Below are 23,648 nucleotides of genomic sequence, written 5' to 3'. Positions count from 1 at the left end.
TGATACCACTGAAGAGGCTCTTGCAGGCGTTCAGGTGAGAGGTGAGGCGATGTTGGACCAGGGTGCTAAGAGAAGCAGTGGTGAAACAGGATTGACTTCTGGTCTATTTCAGAAGTAGACTCAGTAACCCTGTGTTACTGGAAGAATGAACTGACATTGTCTGAGGAGAGGAAGACTGTAAGGATTATCTGTTGTAGGAGAAATACATGAGTAGACTCGTTTGGGCAGGTTGAGTGGAGATGACAAGCAGGCAGTTGAACATTTGGCTCTAGAAGCAACTCAAGGCTGGAAATGTAAATTTAAAAAGTCATTATGTAGATGGATTTAAACCCAAAATAGTGAGTGAGAGCACCTACAGAGTGGCGCCTCTCTGAGTCCACGGGTGGGGCCTGGAGCACTTTAATACTCAGAGGGCAGGGAGGGGAGGGGCCAGCACTGCTGGACCGGAAGGAGGAAAAGTGGTCCAGGCGGGGCTCCAAAAGCCTGGGAGCAGAGAGTGTCCCCAGGCCCGAAGAGCCACTCAGCATTTTAACGTTAGTAACATCTCCCCATTTGTCTCCCAGCTAGCGGCGATCGCTCCTCTTCAGCTAGAAAAATGACAATGTTCAGGAACTTAAAACTTCTTCTCTGGAAGAATTTCATTTTAAAGGTGGGTATGGTTATCTGTAGGGAGAATGTGAGTCTCCTTCGGAGGAACTGAATGATTTAGTTAAATTGGTTTCTAATCATGGAGTAAAGAAAAAATTAAGAACTTGTAAAGGAGCCCTTTTCTGCAAATGAGCCACCTTTCTGTGGTAGTTCCATTAGCTCTAATTACTGAAGATAACCGTTGTTGCTACTGATTTCTAGCCATTGGTGTTACAGAAAAGATAAAAGCAGATGTTTCTAGCTAATTCTCATTCTGTTTCTTTTTTTTTCTTTTTCATGTGTTGTACAGGGAGGCTGGAAGAAATATAAGCATTCTTTCATACACACACACACACACACACACATATATGTGAAGCATAGTTGATTGAAAGTGTTTTTAATGGAAGAACATTTGCCATGTAGTGACTTAATGCTTGTGTTTTATTTTGGATTAGCATATTTATTAGTGAAGTGTAGTTGATTGAAAGTGTTCTTAATGGAAGAACATTTCCCATATAGTGTCTTAATGCTTGTGTTCTATTTTGGATTAACATATGGCTTTTGTTTTTATTTTAGAAACGAAAGACTCTGATAACGGTCCTTGAAATCTTGATGCCGTTACTGTTTTGTGCAGTTATAATATATCTTCGTTTTGGTAGTTTGCCAAGAAAGAGACCTCCTGTAGACTACAATGTAATTGACATCACTTCTCTGCCAGAATTCTTCAATCAATTTCCTCTGAAAAATAAATTTCAACTAGTTTATATCCCTTCCAAAAGTGAAACTTTGAAGAATATCACTGAAATGGTGAAAGACTTCTTTACTGTTGAGTTTGAAGGTTAGCCATAAAGATGGGGGCAGGACAGAGGGGGCATTTTTATAAAGTCTAGTTTGAAGTATTTTCCTGTGAGTTCTTACAGTAGTGGTTCCACATCTGGGCTCTCCAAATTCTGAAGAGTCTGCATGTATCTTTATTATTTCACACAACACACACAAGAGACTTGTATATTTATGTCACAAGCCTTCAAGGCTAATTAAAATGTGAAGTGTTTGTTCTGACTCACCAAAGTGACACTGGTCATCTCATATATTTAATCAGAAGTCCTGGTTTGCAGTTATAATATGTCTCTATCTAATAAACAGAAAACACTTAGAGATTCTGAGTTAGCCTTTTACCCGATCTCTTTTCTCCTCTTCTTGTCCCATTCTCATCCAGTCTCTATGTGGAGCCAAAAAGGTCTTTAAAAGATGGGTGGGATCTGGCCAGTGCCCAGCCTGCGGCCCTCAGTGGCTCCCCGCCACGCTGAGCCAGGTCGGGCCTTCCCCAGTCTTGCGTGCTTGCCCTCCTCGTGCCCCCTTTCATATCCTGGACTCTGGGAGCCTTTCCTCCCTCTGACAGAACCCTTTGCCTCCAGCTTTTCCTTCTTATCATTCTGGTTTCAGCTAAAATGGCAGTTAGGAATGTAAGTTTTAGGTTTCCCAATTCTGCCTTTTCCTCTCTCACAGAATCCTGTTGGATGTGCTCATAGCATCTTGATAGCTGTTTAGTTAAAGTGTTGCCGCTCACTGTGCTCCTGTGCACTGCCTGCCTTTCCCCGCAGCGCTTTGCCTCCGCCACAGGGCAGAGGCGTGTGTGTTCCATGCACACACTGTCCCTGGTGCACAGTAGGTGTTCAGGACATAATGAATGAATGAATGAATGCAGTTAGGTAGATAAAATTTTTCAAAATATGGAATAATTTTTCAAAGTTACTGTAATTATATGTTTTTATAAAGTGTTCTAATAATACATAAGGCAGAAACTGAAAAGAAAGGGTTCTACTCCCTGATTTGTTGAGTGCCACTCAATGTGGCAGTTCTTTTAAAGGTCCTCAGTTGTAGAATGTGGGGAAGCTGTTTCAAAAGCTGTGCTTTATGCTTTCCTAGTATTCTAAAATACTATTCTAATTCAGCTACCTTTTATAAATACGAGATTACAAAATTAAAAAAAAAAGAAATCCTCCCTGATGAGGTGATAAGTGTGATAAAACACGATGATCCACCCACAGGAAATGGGAGGGTGGTGGGTTTCAGGGGCTATCCAGGAGGGGGACAGCGAGCAGCCAGTCCCTGGGGTGACTGAGGCTCTGGAAGTCAGCAGGTGAAGCTGACGTGGTAGGGTTAGGTGAGGTCAGGCACGTCTGTAGGAGCCACAGCGTGCAGAGCTTCGCTGGCCTTGTCAGGGCGTCGGGCTTTCTTCTGCATGCAGAAGGGGTCCATTGCAGGGCTTTTGAGAAGACAGGTTAGACTGCAGTGTCATTTGTTGTACAAAGATTTCTCTGGCTGTCCTCTGGAGCGGTGATTGGAAGGGGCTGGTACCCACAGACGTTCACGAGGGAAAGATGGCTTGCTGACTGCTCGGCCCTGTGCTTCCTCTCCTTTGCCCTCAGCATGCGGGGCTGCGCTCATGCGTTTCCTGCCTGGGATTCTCTGCTGCTTGAGTGCTGTGACACTGCAGTCTTCACCTGTTCCCACCTCCCTGCCGTTCCCATGGCTCACTCCTGTCCTCAGACAGCTCTCACCTTATTACAGAACCATATGTGACACGGAACAGAGTTCAGAGTTAAAGTCCCTTCCCTAATCCCACTTCCCAGAATTCTTTCTTAACTGCTTGGGATGTATTTTTATGGAATTAAAAAAAATTTTTTAAGGAACTTAAAATTTACAATAAATACAAAAGTTCCTTGCATTGAAAATTGCAAACAATATTAAAGAGATAGGGAATAAGGGTTAAACTCCCCTGTTTATGCCATGGGCTTCCTTAGTGGCTCAGTGGTAAAGAATCTGGCTGTAATGCAGGAGATGCGGGTTCAACCCCTGGGCTGGGAAGATCTCCTGGAGGAGGAAATGGCAACCCACTCCAGTATTCTTGTCTGAGAAATCTCATGAACAGAGGAACCTGGCAGGCTGCGTTCCATGGGGTTGCAAAGAGTCGAACACAATTGAGCGACTGAACAACAGCAACTAATATCTTCAGGCCATTCCCCTAAGCAAATCCTCCAGCCTAGAAGTAAGGACAAGCAATAGCTTGATGATCTCTTCCAAACCACGATAGACATCTGGGTTTTTCTTCCCTTTCTATCCACCCTTTTGATATACAGACAGAGCCCATTCCTCCCTGGAGGCCTGGCTCCTCTCCCACTCTGAGCCATGTTGGCTCCGCCCTGGGTGCAGGATGAGTTGTAATCTCTCTGTACTAGTTGGCAGTCCCCTCACTGTAGGGGTGTGTCCAGGGAAGACACATAGCTCAGCAAGACTCAAGGAAACAGCAAGATTTTTTCCTGGGGATCTCTGAGAAAGAGATGATTGCTGTTCTGCCTCTGGAAATACGGCACACTAGGTTATTTGGACCAACCCAACTATCAAGACAAACAAAATAGTCAAGGCTATGGTTTTTCCAGTAGCCATGTATGGATGTGAGAGTTGGACTGTGAAGAAGGCTGAGTGCCAGAGAATTGATGCTTTGAACTGTGGTGTTGGAGAATACTCTGGAGAGTCCTTTGGACTGCAAGGAGATCCAACCAGTCCATTCTGAAGATCAGCCCTGGGATTTCTTTGGAAGGAATGATGCTAAAGCTGAAACTCCAGTACTTTGGCCACCTCATGCAAGGAGTTGACTCATTGGAAAAGACTCTGATGCTGGGAGGGATTTGGGGGCAGGAGGAGAAGGGGACGACAGAGGATGAGATGGCTGGATGGCATCACGGACTCGATGGACGTGAGTCTGAGTGAACTCCGGCAGTTGGTGGTGGATAGGGAGGCCTGGTGTACTGCGATTCATGGGGTCCCAAAGAGTCGGACACGACTGAGCAACTGAACTGAACTGAAAAATATATTGATCCAGGGATTAATTACTTAGATGTTAATTTCGTAATTGTTCATTAAACTGAATGTTTGTGTTTTGTATGCCTTCCTGTAAGTATACTATTTTGTACAATTTAATAAAATATGTGTGTATGTATATATATATGTGTTTAAAAAGGCAACCTAAATAAGGCTAAGGAAACAAAAGAACAACAACAAATCTTTGTATAGGATAAAAGGCAAATGTACTCATAATCCTATCACCCAGATATAAGTGCTATTTAAAACCTTGTATGGGCTTTCCTGGTGGCTCAGCTGCTAAACAATCCACCTGCAGTGTGGGAGACCTGGGTTCGATCCCTTGGTTGGTAAGATCCCCTGGAGAAGGGAATGGCTACCAACTCCAGTATTCTGGCCTAGAGAATTCCATGGACTGTATAGTCCATGGGGTCACAAAGAGTTGGACACAACTGAGTGACTTTCACTTTGATTTTTCAAAGCCTTGTATACACACTTCTTTCCTTTTTTCTAACAAAAATTGGATTGTCTTGAATGAACTCTTCTTAACCTACATTTTATTTATTGTATTGTTAAAGTACTTCCTTACTCTTAGATATTTTTCTAAAAAAAAAAAAAAATCCAGGTGAAGCAAAGAACCCAGAGAGAGGTCAATGGGATCCCCAAACTGTTTCTTGTGAAACCTGCATCGTACAAGAGGGAACTAAGCTCATTCAGGTGGGATGTCTCATAGGAGACCATCTCCTATGGAGCCGGGACCCCAAATGCCTGTATTCTCACTGTAAGCCTGAGCCAGAAGGGAACAAGCCTCTTTCCCACCCCGGAGGGGCTTCGAGAAAACAGCACAGCAGCAGGAGCGCCCGCCCCCGGGGTTTGGAGCCCAGATTCACATCCCCTGGTTGTCAAAAGAAAAGGAGAAGAGAAAACCCCTCAAAGTACAAAGTGAGATGTTGATGGCCAGATGCAAATGTTACCCTCCTATGCAAGAACATGCCATGATTCTGTATCTCAAAGAAGGGCAGCCACAGATGTGTCACAGTCAGTGAGCACATACCAGGAAGCAAGAGAGCAAGGGTGAAGATCAGTGTGAACGACAGACGGCAGAAACAGAACCAGAGATACTTCAGATAATGGAATTATTAGCCTCACATTATGAAATCACTATGTTTACTAGATTTAAAAATATAAAAGACAACCTGAAAGTATTTGTAGATAGCATTCCACTATAAGAGTTGCCTAGCAGATGTGAGGGGGGACAAAGAGCCAAACAGAACTTCTAGAAGTGAAAAATAATCAGGATATAATACAAAACTCAGTTGAAGGTAAAACTGGTGAACTGGAAGAGAGAGCTGAAGGAGACTTTCAGAATACAACACAGAGAGAGATGAAGTGACAAAATATAGAAGAAAAGAGACAGGGCTGTCATTATTCCATTTAGAACTTCAGCTGAGAAGTCTTAGTCCCAGAAACTGCTAACATCAAAAAAGTAATCAAAAAAGTAATACAGAGGAAGAGAAAGTCTTTTTTTTAAAAAAAAATTTTATTAGAAGTTCCATGGGATCCCAAAGGAGTTGAGCATGGCTGAATGACTAGACAACAACGGTGACAGCAACAACATTGTGTTCGCTTCACGTGTATAGCAAAGTGAATCAGTAATACACACACACACACACACACACACACACACATATATCTCCACTCTTCTAGGTTCTTTTCCCGTGTAGGCCATTACAGAGTATAGTCATATGTGCTATACAGTAGGTACTTATTATCCATTTTATATATAATGGTATGTATATGTCAGTCACAGTCTTCCAATTTATCCCTCACCTTCACTGTCACACTGAGTAAAGTCAGACAGAGAAAGACAGACACCATATGACAATGCTTATATGTGTAATCTAAGAAAAAGGTTCAAATGAACTTATCTACAAAACAGAAAAGTCTTGATCATACAGTTTGAGAACTGGATCAAGTCTCAGCTTTTGTGGATTAAGTGGTTGTTTAATCTAGAGTGGGTTTTGTTCTGGTAAAAAGGTAAAGTTCAGTTTCACCAAAAAGTCTTTTCAGGAGTTGTTTTAATCTTCTTTGTGTGTGGGGCAAGGTGTGGAACAGCTTTTGCTTTAAAGTTAATTTATTCCATTACTAAGGTGTGACTCTTCTGAATACCTCAAGTGATCACCAGGAACTGTCCCCACTGGCTGGTCAGAACTCAAGTGCCTCTTGGTCTCAGTGGGCTCTGGGCACCACTGAGCCCATCCTGTCCTGCTCACCCAGGCAGGCACATCATAGGAGTCATTAAAGGGTCCTCTGAGCAGGTTTCTGGGGCCATTTCCCAGCGCAGCCTTCTACTCCTGGGAACTCTGGCCTGCAACTTAAAGCCACTTCAGACTCTTCCAACTCAAACCTCTGTCAGCACAGCCACATAGCTGTCTGCGTTCCACTTGGGTTCCCCCTCCCTGTTCTGTGGTCCGAAATGTGCCTTCAGACAGAAAACCAGAGCACTCTTAGTGGTCATCTTATTTGTTTCTCTTCCCAGGAATCATAATGCTGTGCTGTGTATTGGCCATTGTCTGAAAAACTTGATTCTTTCCTTGCCTGTCCAATTTTTTGGTTATTTGTGGTAGGAGGATAAATTCAATCTCTGTTACTCCATCATGGCCAAAAACAAGTCATGGATTTTTTTTAATATACAAAAGAAATTGGCTTACAGAGATTGTGTCATGATAAAGGAATCAGGAGCCAGTGGTAGCTGAAGGACTCCACTGTTTAACCTTTAGGATTACTCAGAGTTCTACCAGGTACATGCCCTGTTTTTTTTTTTTTTTTAATCTAGTTGATAAAAAATTCTCATTCGTATTTGCAGAGACATTTGAGAAAATATTGCCACTCCAAAGTGAAACCAGGCCCCCATAAAAAAGGAAACAGTGGAAGAAACAGAGGACTTAGAAATTAAAAATGACTATCAAAATAACATTCATGGAAATAATAGGATGGACATGTGTGAAGTTCTGTTGGTGATGGGGAAGGTAAAGTCAAGCCTCTAAAGACTGTAAAGCCAAGAGACCAAGAAATGGATGAAGGAATATGTATGAAGGAGGAGGGGATAGACATGAACGGCATGTCTGGAAGTCCCAGCTCGTCTGTTCAGATTTCTGGAAGAAAGAAAGGTGACAAATGACAGGAAGGAAACAGCAATAGAGAAAAGCTTTCTGAACACTGGCATCTCCAGCTTGGGCGGATGCACTCATCACAAGCAAGGGAACAAGAAAGAGCAGAAGTGGGCCTGTGTTGGTGACATTTCTGAACCCAGGTATCAAGGAACAGAAGTCTCACAGGTTTCTAGTTACTTCCGAGGAATCAGACATTGCCCTTGGCAGCGCTGCGTGCTCAGTGGTGTAGTCACACCTTCAACCTTCCAAGAAAGAATTATTCTCAAGGAGGATCCTGAATTGCCAGTCTGATGTGAGGGCAGGTGACCTTTAAAACTTAATTCATCAGAGCAGCTATACTTCTTGATGATTTTGTTTCCACTTTTGGTTTTTATAACCATGAAGAGAAGCTGGAAATGCAGTGATAATTTTCTCATTAATGTGAACAAGAATTGTGTTCCATCTACGTCAGTCCCAAGTGCAGCTTTGTTGTTTGTTCAGTCACTAAGTTGTGTCCGACTCTTTGTGACTCCATGGACTGCAGCACACTGGGCCTCCCTGTCCTTCACCATCTCCCGGAGTTTGCTCAGACTCATATCCATCAAGTTGGTGATGCTATCCAACCGTCTCATTCTCTGTTGCCCCTTCTCTTGCCCTCAATCTTTCCCAGCATCAGTGTCTTTTCCAGTGAGTCAGCCTAGAAGAACTCAAATACACAAGAGCTTTGAGACCCTACAGAGGTTTAGCTGTTATCATTGATTATGCATTCCCACTGCCCATGATGGTTCTGGGTGTCTTATGTAGGATGTGGACATTTGTTTGCAGGATGAAGGAGTGAGTGAGTGACATTTGCCAGCCGAGGAGGTGGAAGTCCGTATCTTTTGGGGTAGAAGGGGGTAGTTGGGGAGCATTTAACACCCCCATCCTCATTCCCCTGCCAACCACTCACTAACTGGGGTTTTCTCTTTGTAGTTCTAGGCTACTCTTCAGTACCTTTGTTTGAAAAGTACATAATTCAAGATCCCAAAGCTTTTTACGTATTGGCTGGGATTGTTTTTGATCATAACTTCAATGACAGCACGGAACCCTTGCCACTTGAGGTAAGAGCATCTCTTCCATCACAGTCTTCTCATGATGCCCGCCTTCAACGTGAATTCAGTAAGCAATCTTATTCCCGAGCTGTGCCTCATCAGCTTTGTTGGCTGGTGGCTGTCTTATATCCAGAGGAGATCAGACAATACTCCCGATTTCATACCTTACATCCTGTTTTCTTGTTCTTCGAAAGAGAAGACATTTTGGAGCGAGCCTGTGTCCTGAGGGTGCAGGATGGCGTCTTTTCAGCCACTGGGCTACAGAAGGGGGCCTCAGTGCCCAGCCCCATAGACTGGAGTCCCAGTTCTGTTCTTCCTCCTGTGTAACCTGGGGACAGCCACTGTCATTTTTGGGCCTTAGTTTCTCTATCAGTGTAATGGAATTAATAGTAGTTCCTAACTCATAGAACTAGTGTGAGGATTAAATGAGTTTTATGCCTATAAAGTGCTTAGAATGGGGCTTGGAGCAGAGGCATTTTCCAGAAGGAATAGTCAATTGTCATTATTACTAATCCCATGGACTTCAGATATAGTGGATCTGTTCATTTAAAGAAAAGGCAATGTTTTAAATATCAGAATATTTGATTTCTGTTTTAGGATGGGAAAACCACTGATGTATAGCTTTTGTGCTCTGCTGTGGTAAATAGATGGGGAAACAGTGGAAACAGTGGCTGACTTTATATTTCTGGGCTCCAAAATCACTGCAGATGGTGATTGCAGCCATGAAATTAAAAGATGGTTACTTCTTAGAAGGAAAGCTATGACCAACCTAGACAGCATACTGAGAAGCAGAGACATTACTTTGTCAGCAAAGGCCCATCTAGTCAAGGCTATGGTTTTTCCAGTGGTCATATATGGATGTGAGAGTTGGACTGTGAAGAAAGCTGAGCACCAAAGAATTGATGCTTTTGAACTGTGGTGCTGGTGAAGACTCTTGAGAGTCCCTTGGACTGCAAGGAGATCCAACCAGTCCATCCTAAAGGAGATCAGTCCTGGGTGTTGATTGGAAGGACTGATGCTGAAGCTGAAACTCCAGTACTTTGGCCACCTGATGCAAAGAGCTGACTCATTTGAAAAGACTCTGATGCTGGGAAAGATTGAGGGCAGGAGGGAAAGGGGACAACAGAGGATGAGATAGTTGGATGGCATCACCGACTCAATGGACATGAGTTTGGGTGGGCTCTGGGAGTTGGTGATGGACAGGGAGGCCTGGCGTGCTGTGGTTCATGGAGTCAGAAAGAGTCGGACCTGTCTAAGCGGCTGAACTGGAACTGGTACAGTTTAACAATCAGTTGTTAGAACTGGTGCGGGATGTTGGACACTTACAAATGCCAAGCCCATCCCAGGGACCATCTTACTTGATCCCACAGCACCTTGGAGGTAGGTACTGTTAACATCATTCCTGTTTTACTGATGAGGAAACCTAGGCAAGGTTAGGTAACTTGCCCAGGTTGCCGTGGCTGCTCATTAGGAGATGGGGGTTTGGATCCCGGTGGTCTGGCTCCAGAGCCTGCACTCAGAGCCTTTGCGCAGCACCGCTTTCCTGATGGGAGTTGTGACCTCTCTTGTTTCTTAGGCTGGTCACAGAAGGATGCAGGGAAGACATGTCCGTGTGTGCTCCCAGAGGATGTCTCCCAGCGCGGGTGCCCTTCCTCCTGTCACAGCTAATGTCAGGCACACCTTTGCTGTGTCCTGTTCCATTTCTGAGTTCCTCGATCTCATGACTACCTTTGTTTTCTCTCTGTTCTTCATAGGTTAAGTACTACTTGCGCTTCAGTTTCTTTCAGAGGAATTATTTATCCTTGAGGTTAATCCTCCAACAAGATGACATGCAGGGCTGGCTCACATCCTTTCTTTATCCTCCGAACCTAAGCCAAGAGCCCCGAGACTATGGAGTTCCTGAAGGGGGAGCTCCAGGTGAGGAAGCCTCTGTGCATCGTCATGAGCTGGTTTCATCCAGTCTTAATGCTGCCGTTTGTGTTGTTTTTGTGTCTGAACACTTGCTAAACTAACATTTCAGAAGAGGCTGAAGCAGTGCATTTAGAAATGTGGCATTCAGGGAACTACCCTGGTGGTCCAGTGGCTAAGACTCTGTGTTCCTAATGTTGGGGGCCTGGGTTCGATCCCTGGTCAGGGAGCTAGATCCCACATGCCACAGCTGAAGATCCCACGTGCCACGATTAAGCCCCAGTGCAGCCAAATAAATTAACATTAAAAAAAGGAATGTGGCATTTAGTAAAATGCTTACATTCTAGAGTAAGTTAGTCCAGCAGTTTAGCCGCTAATTGTCTTGTAATGAGACTGAATTGTTCGAGAAGAATGGCAGCATTTTTCAAGAATGAGCTTTCTCTATGTTCCCACTTATAACAGTGTGTGCTTGCCGTTAGCTCCCTGTGCTGAGGGAAAACAGTGGGGCGGCGCGGAGACTCGTGCCTCCTGTTTCCTCCACAGTAAGCAGTGGCCTCCTGCCTGGAGCGCATGGACCAGGCCTCTCTGGGACTCGCGCCCTCCAAGCCCCTGTCGTGTTTTGGTCTCTGTCTTCATGAGGGGTTTAGGGTGACCGTCCTCTGCGCCCTCGGGGATGAACTGCTCTTAGGAAACTAAGTCATCAGTCTGCAGCGCCTTGTAGAGTGGCCACACTATTGACCTGAAGCCTTGGGCTTGGAAGCCCCCCAAGTGGGAATCCAACGCCCAGGGTTTATAGTTTCATGTGATTCTAGAAAGGCTGTCAGCAGTTCTGTGGCAGTTCTCCTGCTTGCAATCACGGATATGTAACAGTTCCCAGACTTTTATCGTTAACAATTTGTTCCTGCACTTTTCATCCTGACACGTCTGGAGGCCTCCCTAGGTCTCAGGCACCAGAAGACCTCGGTCCTCTCTACCCTAAGGCTGGCATACCCTGCTCGGCTCTGCCAGTGTGGAGGGCTGGCGACCCTTGCTTGGACGTGGGCTATTATTTCTTACAAAACTCCAGGACTCGGTCTATGTATTGTTCCCAAAAGCTGACCTTGGCACACCAGCTATGCTGTATTGAAACAAGGGTTGTTTATGGTGAAGACTGGTTTTGAGGTTTGGCAGCAAAATTCAGTGATCATAACCCTTGGACTACAGCAGGGACAGTTCAGGGACAGGTCACAGCAGTTGAGAGGGGCTGCGTCTTCCAAGTTCTTTGAATTTGACTCTTCCTGTGTGGTGGAGAGCACAACTGCAGAGTGGGCACCCTCCCCAGAGCCTGAGGACTCAGGGGAGGAGATGCCCCCCTGCCCCGAGGATGGTTGTGTTGGGTATCCCTCATTTGTCTGTCTCATTTTTCTGATAAAAGACACCTTCCCTCAGCCACATGAGTCCCACTGTGACTTTTTTTTTCTATATCGTAGCACCTTGGCTATAGCAGTGCCTTTTCTATTCCTGACTGTATGTGAATGGCTAGCCATCACCCATCTGATTATCAGTTGTTTTGCATCTTTGTTCTTAATCTCTTGTGCTTGCACCCACTGTTTTTTCATGTAGGATACTACCAAGAAGGCTTCCTGGCCATACAGCACGCCACAGATAGAGCCATCATGTGGCACCACGCTCCCGCTGAGACGACCGGGCTGTTTCAGAGCCTCAGTGTGCTTCTGAAGAGATTCCCACATGGTGCATATGTCCGGGACCTCTTCTTCCTCGTCCTTCAGAATGAGTTCCCTCTTTTCCTTATGCTCAGCTTCATCTGCATTGAGCTCATCACCATCAATTCCATCGTACTGGAGAAGGAGAGAAAGCTGAAGGTAATCCTGTCATAACAGACAGGTGGCCAGGAATGTGTGGGAATTGCTAATAAACAATGGCCAGGGTAGGAGGGCGGCCAGGGCAGGTGAGAGGTGGCTTTAGGTATGAGAGCAGCCTTTGAAGTGAGTTGGAACTTGGATGTTCTTTCACCATTTTAACCGGCTTGCAGATTAGCTCATGTTATTAAGTGAACTCTTACTTTCAGAAGGGGAGTGTCTGTCCTAGGTTCCTGACTTGCCAGCACACTGCCTCACACATGATAGGTGTGCGAAAATGTTTGTGAACTGACTAACTGACAAATGAGAGGAATAATCATCCAAAATTAACTCAGTCTTATTTTGTGGCAGGGTAGACAGGGAGCGTTCTCTAGAAGCCACAACTTAAGATAGGGTAGATCTTTCTGCCCTCCTCTGTTCCTTACTTAATCTCTCTTGTTACTTCTCTCCTCACTTTTTGCTCTTTAAGAAAATCTTCTCTTCTCAGTCTCTCCGCTTTCTTCTCTTTTTGTTGATTCTTATATAGTAAAATAGGTGGCCAAAAAAAAAAAAAATAGGTGGCCAGTGGCTCCGTGAGCCATGCTTGGCCTCACCAGTGATGTCTTGTTTGCTCTGCCTTCTCATGTGATCAGTCTGCTGTGGGAGGCCGTGGCGGGTGGGGCGTTTCCTGCTTAATCAGAGGTGGTGGAAGGTAGGGATATTAACCCACTGCGACGGGTGCTGGTGAGACAGGGCCTGATGGCAGGCCTCTCCACTTGGCTCTGCATGGACTGAAAAGCTCCACCGAAGCCAGAAGCTTCTGGTGTGCTGTTGGAAACCCTTTTTCATTGCCAGTTCAGGGAGGGAGTTTTCTCTTTCCTATTTGTTAAGTCATTTCAACAACAGATTGGTGGAGGGAAGAGGGTGGGCATTGAATATTTTCACTCAGATCATTGACTTGGTTGTATGTTTCCTATTTCACACTGAAGTTTGTTCTCTAGACAAGAATAAAGAACATTTCTGAAAAGCTTAAAAGTAAACACCAGATAGTATTGAAAAGTAGGACATTTAATTATTAAAAACCCTGGAGAAAATAAAAAGAAAGAAAATATAGTCCATATACCAAAAGATAGAAAACAAAGGAAATCACACATACACACAAAAGCACATACAACAGAAGATGTAATATTAAATAAGAAATCAGAAGGCCTTTGGTGTCTCAGAGCGCATGTGCTAGGGCCCCGAGCTGCAGTTACTGAGCCTGTGTGTTGCAGCTAGTGAAGCCTGTGGTTCCTAGAGCCCATGCTCCACAGCAAGAGAAGCCACCGCAGTGAGAAGCCCATGGACCACAATGAAGAGTAGCCCCTAGCGAAAAGCCTGCACCCCAGTGAAGACCCAGCACAATCACATGAGCTCCAGTGCTCCAGCGAGTAGCACACACTTCAGAAGAAGAGTTCGTGTTCTGACATCGCAGTACTGGCACACATTACGTGTTTATGTAAAGATGAAGTTTTAAATCGTGTATGTCATTTTTGTGATTCCCTGCTTTAACCAACTCGTTTTTGATTCATTGACCTACTACCTCTTCTGGTCTTTGTAAAAGATAAAAACTCTATTTCTGTACTTAGGGCATGGAGTATACAGGGTTATTACCACATATTTATCTCCAGTACGAGACTGTGAACTTTTGGAATGCAGTTGCTCTGCCTGTGGTATTTTTTCTGCATGGTACCCAGCATAGAGCTTTGCTTTTATTCACTTACCAGACATTTTTTTCACCTGTTTTTGCTAGACATATGCGTGTGAGTTACAGATAAAAACGACACTGTCCGTTTCCTCGGGTGATTCATGGTAGTAAGGTCACACGTTACAAAGGAGCCCCCAGTGCTTGGGTAATGGGATGTGTGGATGTGATAGCTGTATGGGGCAAGGGCGGAGCTGAGCAGAGAAGGCTTCACAGAGCAGGTAACACTTGAACTAGGTTTTGAAAATCAAGCAAGATTTCAATAGGTAGAGAGAGAATGAGAGAAGAAAGAGTCAGAGCAACATGTGTGAGAGGCAAAGCAAACAAAAAAGACACAGAGGTTGAGATGTGTTTACTGAATTATGGGAAGATTTTCTGTGACCAGAGCACAGGATGCCGAGGACTTTAGGTTCTATCCTCAGGGCCATAGGAGCCATTCATGGATAGTCAGTGTTCAATAAATGAATGAACCAGCAGTTTACTAACCATAGCCAAAGAAGATTAATTTTGATCCAAGGTCTGTCTCTACCAGAGAAACGCCACTGTCTGGTTTGTTGATTTGTTTGCAACTCAGTCCCCATCACATCCATGATCTGCTTCTTCCCAGGACACACATGGGACCCTTTATTCCAGACAGCTCAGGTTTCAGTAACAGACAGCTAAACCAGACCAGTTCAGACTGAGCCTGAAGACCCTGTAACGTCTGGTTCTTTCGCTCTTTCTAGGAGTATATGTGCATGATGGGGCTGCACAGCTGGCAACACTGGGTGGCTTGGTTCATCGTGTTCTTCATTTCTGCCTCCATTGTGGTTTCTTTCATGACCTTTCTGTTCTGCATAGAGGTACATGTCTCTTGTCTTTCAGGATGTGCTAAGCTCTGAAGATAATGGGGGGAAAGTATGGTGTGGTGTGGGTGGCGGTGGTGAGATTCAAGAGATGGTGAAAACACAGTAATTGATGAACATTTTAAAAACCTCAGGTTGACATGTGGTGGTATTTGCTAAGCCTTTGGCAGAGGAAGCATTGAAATTTATGATCTGGGAGAGCTTTGCCCTCCCTCCACTTCTCCAGTCTTCAAGTAGTGGGCCTGAGTGTGATTAGTTCATTAGGAAAGTTGAGTTATAAACTTTAAAACATAGCAAATTTTGTGCTCTGTAAATAATTGAAAATAGCTATTGTAAAAGTTAAGAATGTTCTTTTATGCCCAGGTATCATGTTAATTTTTCCTTTTATGTTGTCAATGGAATTTTGTGTTCCAATTCAGTAACTTGTGTTTAATAACTAAATTATAATATATGGATACATGAAAATTTGCCTTCTAAATTACCAAAATTGGGGCATTTTGAATGTAGAAAGGCAGGAAAACTCAGACTATATAGCAAAATATATAAACAAAGAAAATTGCCTAAAAACAATAAAAAGAGGAGATATAAAATATCAAAAGGAATACTAAAATTATTTGCAGTAGTTATAATGGTAAACAGGATAAACTCTCTTATTAAAGCAAAAAGAACATTCACATTGGGCCAGAAATTGAATTCAAACTTATGCTTTCCTTAAAAAAGGTATACACACAGAGCATGATTTGTAAATGGTAATGGAAGCCGGATTAAAGGTCTGCCTTAAAAACCTATATATATATTGTTTTGCTTAAGATAGTCCTGGTTTTTTAAAATATACACATTGTTTTAAGGGTCTTTTATGCCTTTTCTTCATTCTTTCCATGTAATAATTATGTGCGCCTGTGATTGTTTTGTAGTTTGACGAGTCAGCAGTATTTGGAAACAGTGACCCTAGTTTGATATTTGTGTTTCTAATGTGTTTTGCAATTGCCACAATTTTCTTTGCATTCATGATCAGCACTTTCTTCCAAAAAGGTGAGTCCTGATACAATTTTCTGTCAGGGAGTGTGTTTATAACTTCTTTTCTTGGTAGCATTGCTGTGTCCATTACCTATGACATTAATTATTATTCCTTCAGAGTCAATTTTTCACTTGTATGGTTACTTTAACAATGGAATAATTCCATTCACCATGAAAGACATGTGAAATTATCTCCATATGTGTATACCTTTATGCTTCTCTGGGCTTCTAAATGTTATTTCAGAATAGATGGAAATGATAAATCACAGTTTGGAAGGAAAGAAGGGGTAAGACATCCAGGGCAGATAATTTTCCAGGTCCTGATTGTGAAGTTGTGGCATAACAATAGTAAGACGCCATAATAAAAGAGGAACTCCTGGGAATTTGGTTCTGTCAGGAGGGGTGTTACCTCTAAAATGATAGGTAGAATAGATGAATCATGAAAGGCAAAAATAATAAGAAGTGATGCCAAAGAGTGCAGAAAAATTGAGTTATGGGTCAACCTGGAGAGGTGCAGATAGAAACACTAATGGAGGACAGGCCTGGCAGCTGGCGACACAGAAAAAGAGGGTTTAAGAGAACTTGGGGAATTCCCTGGTGGTGCAGTGGATAAAAATCCTCCTGCCAATGCAGGGGACATGGGTTCGATCTCTGGTTCAGATCTTTCTGGACCTTCCAGTTTCCCAGGAAGATCCACCATGCCATGGGACAGCTGAGCCTGTGCACCACAACTGCTGAAGCTCACCTTAAAGCCCATACTCTGCACCTAGAGAAGCCCGCACAGCAAGAAGTCTGTGCACCGCAGCTAGAGAGTAGCCCTGGCTCACCTCAACTAGAGAAAAGCCTGCTCACAGCAATGAAGACCCAGCGCAGCCAAAAATAAATAAATAAAAGTTAACAAAAATTACTATATGATCCAGCAGTCCCACTCCTGGTCATATATCTGCAAAAGAGAAAAACTGTAATTCAAAAAGATGCATGCACCCCAATGTTCATAGCAACATTATTTGCAATGGTCAAGACATGCAAGCAACATTAGTGTCTGTCAGCAGATGAATGAATAAAGAAGATGTGGTGTATAGAGAATGGAGTATTGGCCATAAAAAAGAATGAAATAATGCCATTTGTAGCAACATGGATAGACCTAGAGATTATCATACCAAGTGAAGTAAGTCAGACAGAGCAAGGCAAATATCATATGATATTACTTACATGTGGAATCTGAAAAAAATACCAACGAACTTATTTACAAAACAGAAACAGGCTCACAGGCAGAGAAAACAAACTTGTTAGCAAAGGGAAAAGGGAGAGAATAAATCGGGAGTATGGGATTAACAGATGCAGACTACTATATATCAAGTCGACCAACAACTAGATTTACTTGTTACGTATCAGAAGCTCTTGTTCTGGCCTCAGAGCACTGCATTTGCCTCTGAGTGTTTATCCTGACCTCGAGCAGATCCAAAGATGCCATATCCATTTCTCTGGAAAATGATAGCACTTATAATGTGTTAGCAATTATTATCAGCCTTTACAAAAGAAGCAAATTCAGAGAAGCTAGAGGAGACCCAGAGTCAGCCATCATTCATGTGGTCGGGTTCAGTGAAGGGATGCCTGATGCCTTAATGGTGGTTCTTTCTGTTAGGTATGGAATCCTTACATTTTTGATCTTTGTTCTCTTAATTTCCTGGAACAAAAATGTTTGCCTTTATTTTATATTCATTTCCCAGACTTCCATTTGATTGGTTTATCTCCAAATCTGAAACCACTATGCTTCAGTTCAGTTCAGTTCAGTCACTTAGTAGTGTTCGACTCTGTGACCCCATGAATCGCAGCACTCCAGGCCTCCCTGTCCATCACCAACTCCCAGAGTTCACCCAAACTCATGTCCATCGAGTCGGTGATGCCATCCAGCCATCTCATCCTCTGTCATCCCCTTCTCCTCCTGCCCCCAATCCCTCCCAGCATCAGAGTCTTTTCTAGTGAGTCAACTCTTCGCATGAGGTGGCCAAAATATTGGACTTTCTGCTTTAGCATCAGTCCTTCCAAAGAACACCCAGGACTGATCTTTAGGATGGACTAGTTGGATCTCCTTGCAGTCCAAGGGACTCTCAAGAGTCTTCTTCAACATCACAGTTCAAAAGCATCAATTCTTTGGCGCTCAGCTTTCTTCAGGGCCTGGGAAATCTTGAATCCTTGACCGATTGCTTATGAGTCCCATCATCTTGAGCAAATTTATTTAATGTGGGTAAATAAATAAATTTCCTCCTCTGGAAAGCAGGGAGGTTAGGAAGATCACATAAGATACTGCATATAAAGTGCCAGGTGCCAGGCAGTGCTCCATAGGTGCTGTTTAATCTGCTGCTCATCTTTGGGCTTCCCTGACTCACTGGGAAAGACCCTGACGCTGGGAGGGACTGGGGGCAGGAGAAGGGGACAACCGAGGATGAGAGGGCTGGATGGCATCACGGACTCGATGGACGTGAGTCTGAGTGAACTCTGGGAGTTGGTGATGGACAGGGAGGCCTGGCGTGCTGCGATTCATGGGGTCGCAAAGAGTCGGACACGACTGAGCGGCTGCACTGAACTGACAGCCCAGTTGGTAAAGAATCTGCCTGCAACGCAGGAGACTCCTGTTTGGTTCCCAGGTCAGGAAGATCCCCTGGAGAAGAGATAGGCTACCCACTCCAATATTCTTGGGCTTCCCTTGTGGCTCAGCTGGTAAAGAATCCACCTGCAATGCGGGACACCTGGGTTCGATCCCTGGGTTAGGAAGATCCCCTGGAGAAGGGAAGGGCTACCCACTCCAGTATTCTGGCCTGGAGATACATATACATAGTTCATGGGGTTGCAAAGAGTCGGACATGCCTGAGTGACTTTCACTTTCATCTTTGAAGAAGACGGTTTTTACTGTTGGAGATGTTATTAATGCACTATTAGAGGAAGCTCTAGGAAGTTAAATGCTTGTGCATTTTCATAAGATGTATTCATTTTTTTTAAGTGCAACAAATCCTCTTCATCTTTTGATAGTGAAAGTGCAAGTGTAAAAGGTTTCTATCAAAATTTCTGAAAAGACTGCTTGTGCACTATTGATGAAACGCTTTTCATTTCTGCCTTCTGAATCTGCAGCTCATGTTGCCACTGCCTCAGGAGGCATCATCTTCTTCTTCACCTACCTCCCTTATCTCTACCTTACGTTCACATACACCCAAAGGAGCTTCTTCCAAAAGATTACCTTTTGCCTCCTCTCCAATGTTGCCATGGCACTGGGAGTCCGATTAATCTCCACATATGAAGCAAGAGGTGAGCCTTACCTTTCTCAAGGTAAACTGCCTTGATGTCTTGCCACTTCCTGACAGGCAAAGTTGACGTTTATTTCCAAGTGAACATGACTGGTTCATTTTATTCGGTGTTCGGAACATTTATAGTATACTTACATCGATGATAGGTACTGTAAGAAATACTTAGGAAATATGGAATAAAGCTTAGACTGTGCAGCTTGCAATGTAGTTTTGGGGAAAAACCAGAGCGTGCTGATGATTTAGGGAATTATATGCCTATATAATTGTATGGATCTAAAATACGTAGAGTTATGATTAGAAGTTCAAACAAGCCCTCAGAACTTCACAGATGATATTGTGCTGTTGCAGATACCATATTATACCCTCATAGGCCTCCAGGTGGGCCTGCTTTCACAACAGGCTAGTCTAAGGGACCTTCATCAGACATGTCCTAGCTCTCTTAGAGCTTACACACTTTGGGGTGGAAAGTACAATGCCAGGTTTTCCTTTGTCTCACGTTTCTGAAGTTTGAAGAGTTTCCACAACACCTACATCATTGCAGAAGATTGCAGCCAACATATCAATCTAAATGTAGGACTCTGAGCCCTGTGGGGTCTCAGTACTTACTGAGTGAAACTGTTTCACATTTCAGTGGTGCTAGGATGATCCACTCTGAGCACTCCAGCAAGTTGCTTCACTGCTCAGTGTTAGTTTTTATCACCAGAGTCCACATCCCAAATGACACAGCTGGTTTTGCAGCAGATAGCAGGGATAGGAGTTGAAGTTGGGTCTAGTTTTCAGGTCTCTTTACTGCCCCTGGGATAGTCTCCAATGGCCAGGTGAGAGGCATCACCTACCAATGGATTTCTTTGTTAAGTTGGGATGGTCTAAATGGGTTGCTGCTGCTGCTGCTGCTAAGTTGCTTCAGTCGTGTCCAACTCTGTGTGACCCCATAGACGGCAGCCCACCAGGCTCCCCCGTCCCTGGGATTCTCCAGGCAAGAACACTGGAGTGGGTTGCCATTTCCTTCTCCAGTGCAGGAAAGTGGAAAGTGAACGTGAAGTCGCTCAGTCATGTCCGACTCTTAGCGACCCCATGGACTGCAGCCTACCAGGCTCCTCCATCCATGGGATTTTCCAGGCAAGAGTACTGGAGTGGGTTCCCATTGCCTTCTCCACTAAATGGATTAAGGGTGCTTAAAATTTAATAAAAGATGTTAAGTTGACCAGAATTTATTGAAGGTGAGTGATTTTCTTTAACAAAGCAGTGTTGATCCCATAAATCACAAATGCTTACAGGGGAAAGAGTAGATTTTAAATGGTATATCTGATTCCTTCCACATTAGTGAATGACTGTAGATGCTTAATGGAGTCTATTTGTTGAAACTGAGGGAATCAGAGTGACTGGTTGGGCCTATGCTAAAGTCGTTCCCGTGATAAGACTGTCTTGATTATTTATGATCAGTGTTCTTTCCTGAAAGGCACGGGATAGCCCACAAGTGCTGTCTGGTGTAACAGCTGAAGGAAATGCAAATGGGTATGACCATAAACATTTAGGATTCTCTGAGAATGTAATTGATGAAATGTTAAAAATCCAAGGATAATATTTCTTAGAGTCCTCATGCTTTCACTGAATTAGGTTTTCCTGGTCATCTGACCTATCTGTTCAAATCAGATGGCAGACCTGATAGTGAGTGAACAAATGGAATTCCTCTACATTTTCTCAGTAAGTCTAGTGCAGGGCTTTCAGTTCTAATCTGAAGCAGGAATCACTGTATATTAATACAACATAAATCAGACCTATGGTTGTATGGCAGAAACATTTTGGCCTCTTTTTTTTTTCAGTTCAGTTCAGTTCAGTTCCGTCGCTCAGTCATGTCTGACTCTTTGTGACCCCATGAGCTGCAGCACGCCAGGCCTCCCTGTCCATCACCAACTCCTGGAGTCCACCCAAACCCATGTCCATTGAGTCAGTGATGCCATCCAGTCATCTCATCCTCTGTCATCCCCTTCTCCTCCTGCCTTCAATCTTTCCCAGCATCAGGGTCTTTTCCAATGAGTCAGTTCTTTGCATCACATAGCCCAAGTATTGGAGCTTCAGCTTCAGCATCAATCCTTCCAATGAATATTCAGGACTGGTCTCCTTTAGGATGGACTGGTTGGATCTCCTTGCAGTCCAAGGGACTCTCAAGAGTCTTCTCCAACACCACAGTTCAAAAGCATCAATTCTTTGGTGCTCAGCTATCTTTATAGTCCAACTCTCACACCATACGTGACTACTAGAAAAACCATAGTTTTTGTATTAGTAAACTAATTTACTAGATTAGTTTTAATTTTTAAGAAGCCCAGTAAATAATGCCTTTCCCTCCTCCTTAATTTCTGAAGCAGTTGAGAAACAAAACAAAGATATCATTGTATTAATGCATTACCTCTTAAAAATTTTTTTGGATATGCAGAGTCTTAGTTAAGGCATGTGGGATCTAGATGGAACCCATGCCCCCTGCATTGGGAGCATGGAGTCTTAACCACTGGACCACCAGGGAAATCCCTATATATTGTATAAAATAATAATGATGATAATGTCTTTATGGTTTGTTTTTTTAAGAGATGGAATTAGAATATATAAAAGGATTTTTGAAGAGATTAAGTCAGAAGTCAATGGGGATAAGTACTTTCTGGAAGGAGAGTAAAGATGTTGATTAACTTTAGACTTTGCAGCAGAGTAGATCTGGTAATTGATTACTGAGCCCACCAGCAAAAGGCTAGAAACAGTGTAAAACTTTCAAACTTAATAGAAAATAGAATAATCAAAAGCTTGGTTAAGTCAAGAGAAGTAGTGTGGGGAGAGGAATTGTGTCACATGGCCTCTTCTACTGCAGAGGAGACTGAGAAGTCAGAGAAGAACAGTCAGGATCAGAGAGACACAGGGGCAGGGGAATTTGCCAAACTCCTTTCAGCAGCACCTCACTCTCAAGCATAATCGTATGAATTGTGCGAACAAGTAACATCTAACTCCTACCCAGTTCAAACTCCAGCAGTTTTTTTTTTAATAGAACTCAATGAGCTGATTCTCAGATTTGCATGGGAATATAAACGACCAAGAAGAGCCAAGAACTCTTGAGGAAGAACACGAGAGAAAAACGTGCTTTCCCAGATTTTGTGATTTATCATAAAGCAGTAGTAATTAAAATTATAGTTGACAAATAGACTAATGGAAAAGAAGAGACAGACAAATGCACTGTTAGGTATCAGAGACAATGCTTCAGAGCAGTGGGGTTTAATAAACAATCCTGGAGCAACTGAAGAACATTATGGAAAAAATTGAACTTGGACTTTGATTTCACACCATACACAGAAATCGTTTCCAATGTCAAAAAACTATAGATACGATAAAAGAGAGTATGTTCGTGTTCTTAAAGTAGAAAGATTTCTTAAACAAGACACAAAAATAGCTGTCAGGAAAAGACTGATAAATAATGACTTGAAACCGAGGAACACCATAAGGAAAATGAAAAGAGAAGCTACAGAGTGGGAGAAGATACTTGAAACACATTTAACCTGCAAAAGGCTTGTATTTAAAGGATATTTAAAGAACTCATGAAATCAATTAAAAATTGTACTTTGTAGTATAAAAAAGCAAACAGGCAAAAATAGGTGCTTCACCAAAAATAGCATATTCAAATATGGAGAAGGAAATGGCACCCCACTCCAGTACTCTTGCCTGGAAAACCCCATGGGCAGAGGAGCCTGGTAGGCTGCAGTCCATGGGGTCGCGAAGAGTTGGACACGACTGAGTGACTTCACTTTCACTTTTCACTTTCCTGCATTGGAGAAGGAAATGGCAACCCACTCCAGTGTTCTTGCCTGGAGAATCCCAGGAACGGGGGAGCCTGGTGGGCTGCTGTCTATGGGGTCACACAGAGTCGGACACGACTGAAGCAACTTAGCAGTAGCAAACATAAACAAGCTAGAAGGAAATAAAGTGACATGTTTAAGGTGCTGAAGAAAACTCCTGTCAACCCAGAATTCTATATCCAGGAGAAGGTCAGGGGTGACTTGCCAATAAACAAAAGCGACAGAATTGATTGCTAGGAGACACTACAAGAAATGTTGAGTTCCTTGAGCAAAAACAATATATCAGACAGGAGCTTGGATCTACACAAAAAAATAAAGAACACTAAAAATGGAAAATAGAATAAATGTCTTTCGTGGAGTTTTTTTGGGTCTAAAAGAGAACTGACTGTCTAAAGCAAAAATGGGAGCAGTGTAAGTGCTAATAACTTGT

The 23,648-nt window shown here is 43.3% G+C and overlaps 1 protein-coding gene across 1 annotated transcript in view; it reads left to right on the top strand.

The window, feature by feature from the left end:
* Positions 1-595: 595 nt before the first annotated feature.
* LOC128060138 (ATP-binding cassette sub-family A member 17-like) overlaps positions 596-23,648 on the top strand; it is an 82,926-nt gene continuing 59,873 nt past the window's right edge. Inside the window, exons 1-8 of the mRNA XM_052652440.1 lie at positions 596-649; positions 1,204-1,465; positions 8,613-8,740; positions 10,486-10,648; positions 12,242-12,501; positions 14,947-15,063; positions 15,981-16,098; positions 19,213-19,386. Of these exons, the coding sequence (XP_052508400.1) occupies positions 596-649; positions 1,204-1,465; positions 8,613-8,740; positions 10,486-10,648; positions 12,242-12,501; positions 14,947-15,063; positions 15,981-16,098; positions 19,213-19,386 (1,276 nt within the window). The remainder of the gene's footprint in view (positions 650-1,203; positions 1,466-8,612; positions 8,741-10,485; positions 10,649-12,241; positions 12,502-14,946; positions 15,064-15,980; positions 16,099-19,212; positions 19,387-23,648) is intronic.

The sequence above is a fragment of the Budorcas taxicolor genome, chromosome 2 (assembly GCF_023091745.1).
Source record: "Budorcas taxicolor isolate Tak-1 chromosome 2, Takin1.1, whole genome shotgun sequence".
Classification (NCBI taxonomy): Eukaryota; Metazoa; Chordata; class Mammalia; order Artiodactyla; family Bovidae; genus Budorcas; species Budorcas taxicolor.
Note: the sequence above shows the minus strand (reverse complement) of the source record. Positions and strands in the feature narration are given on the sequence as shown.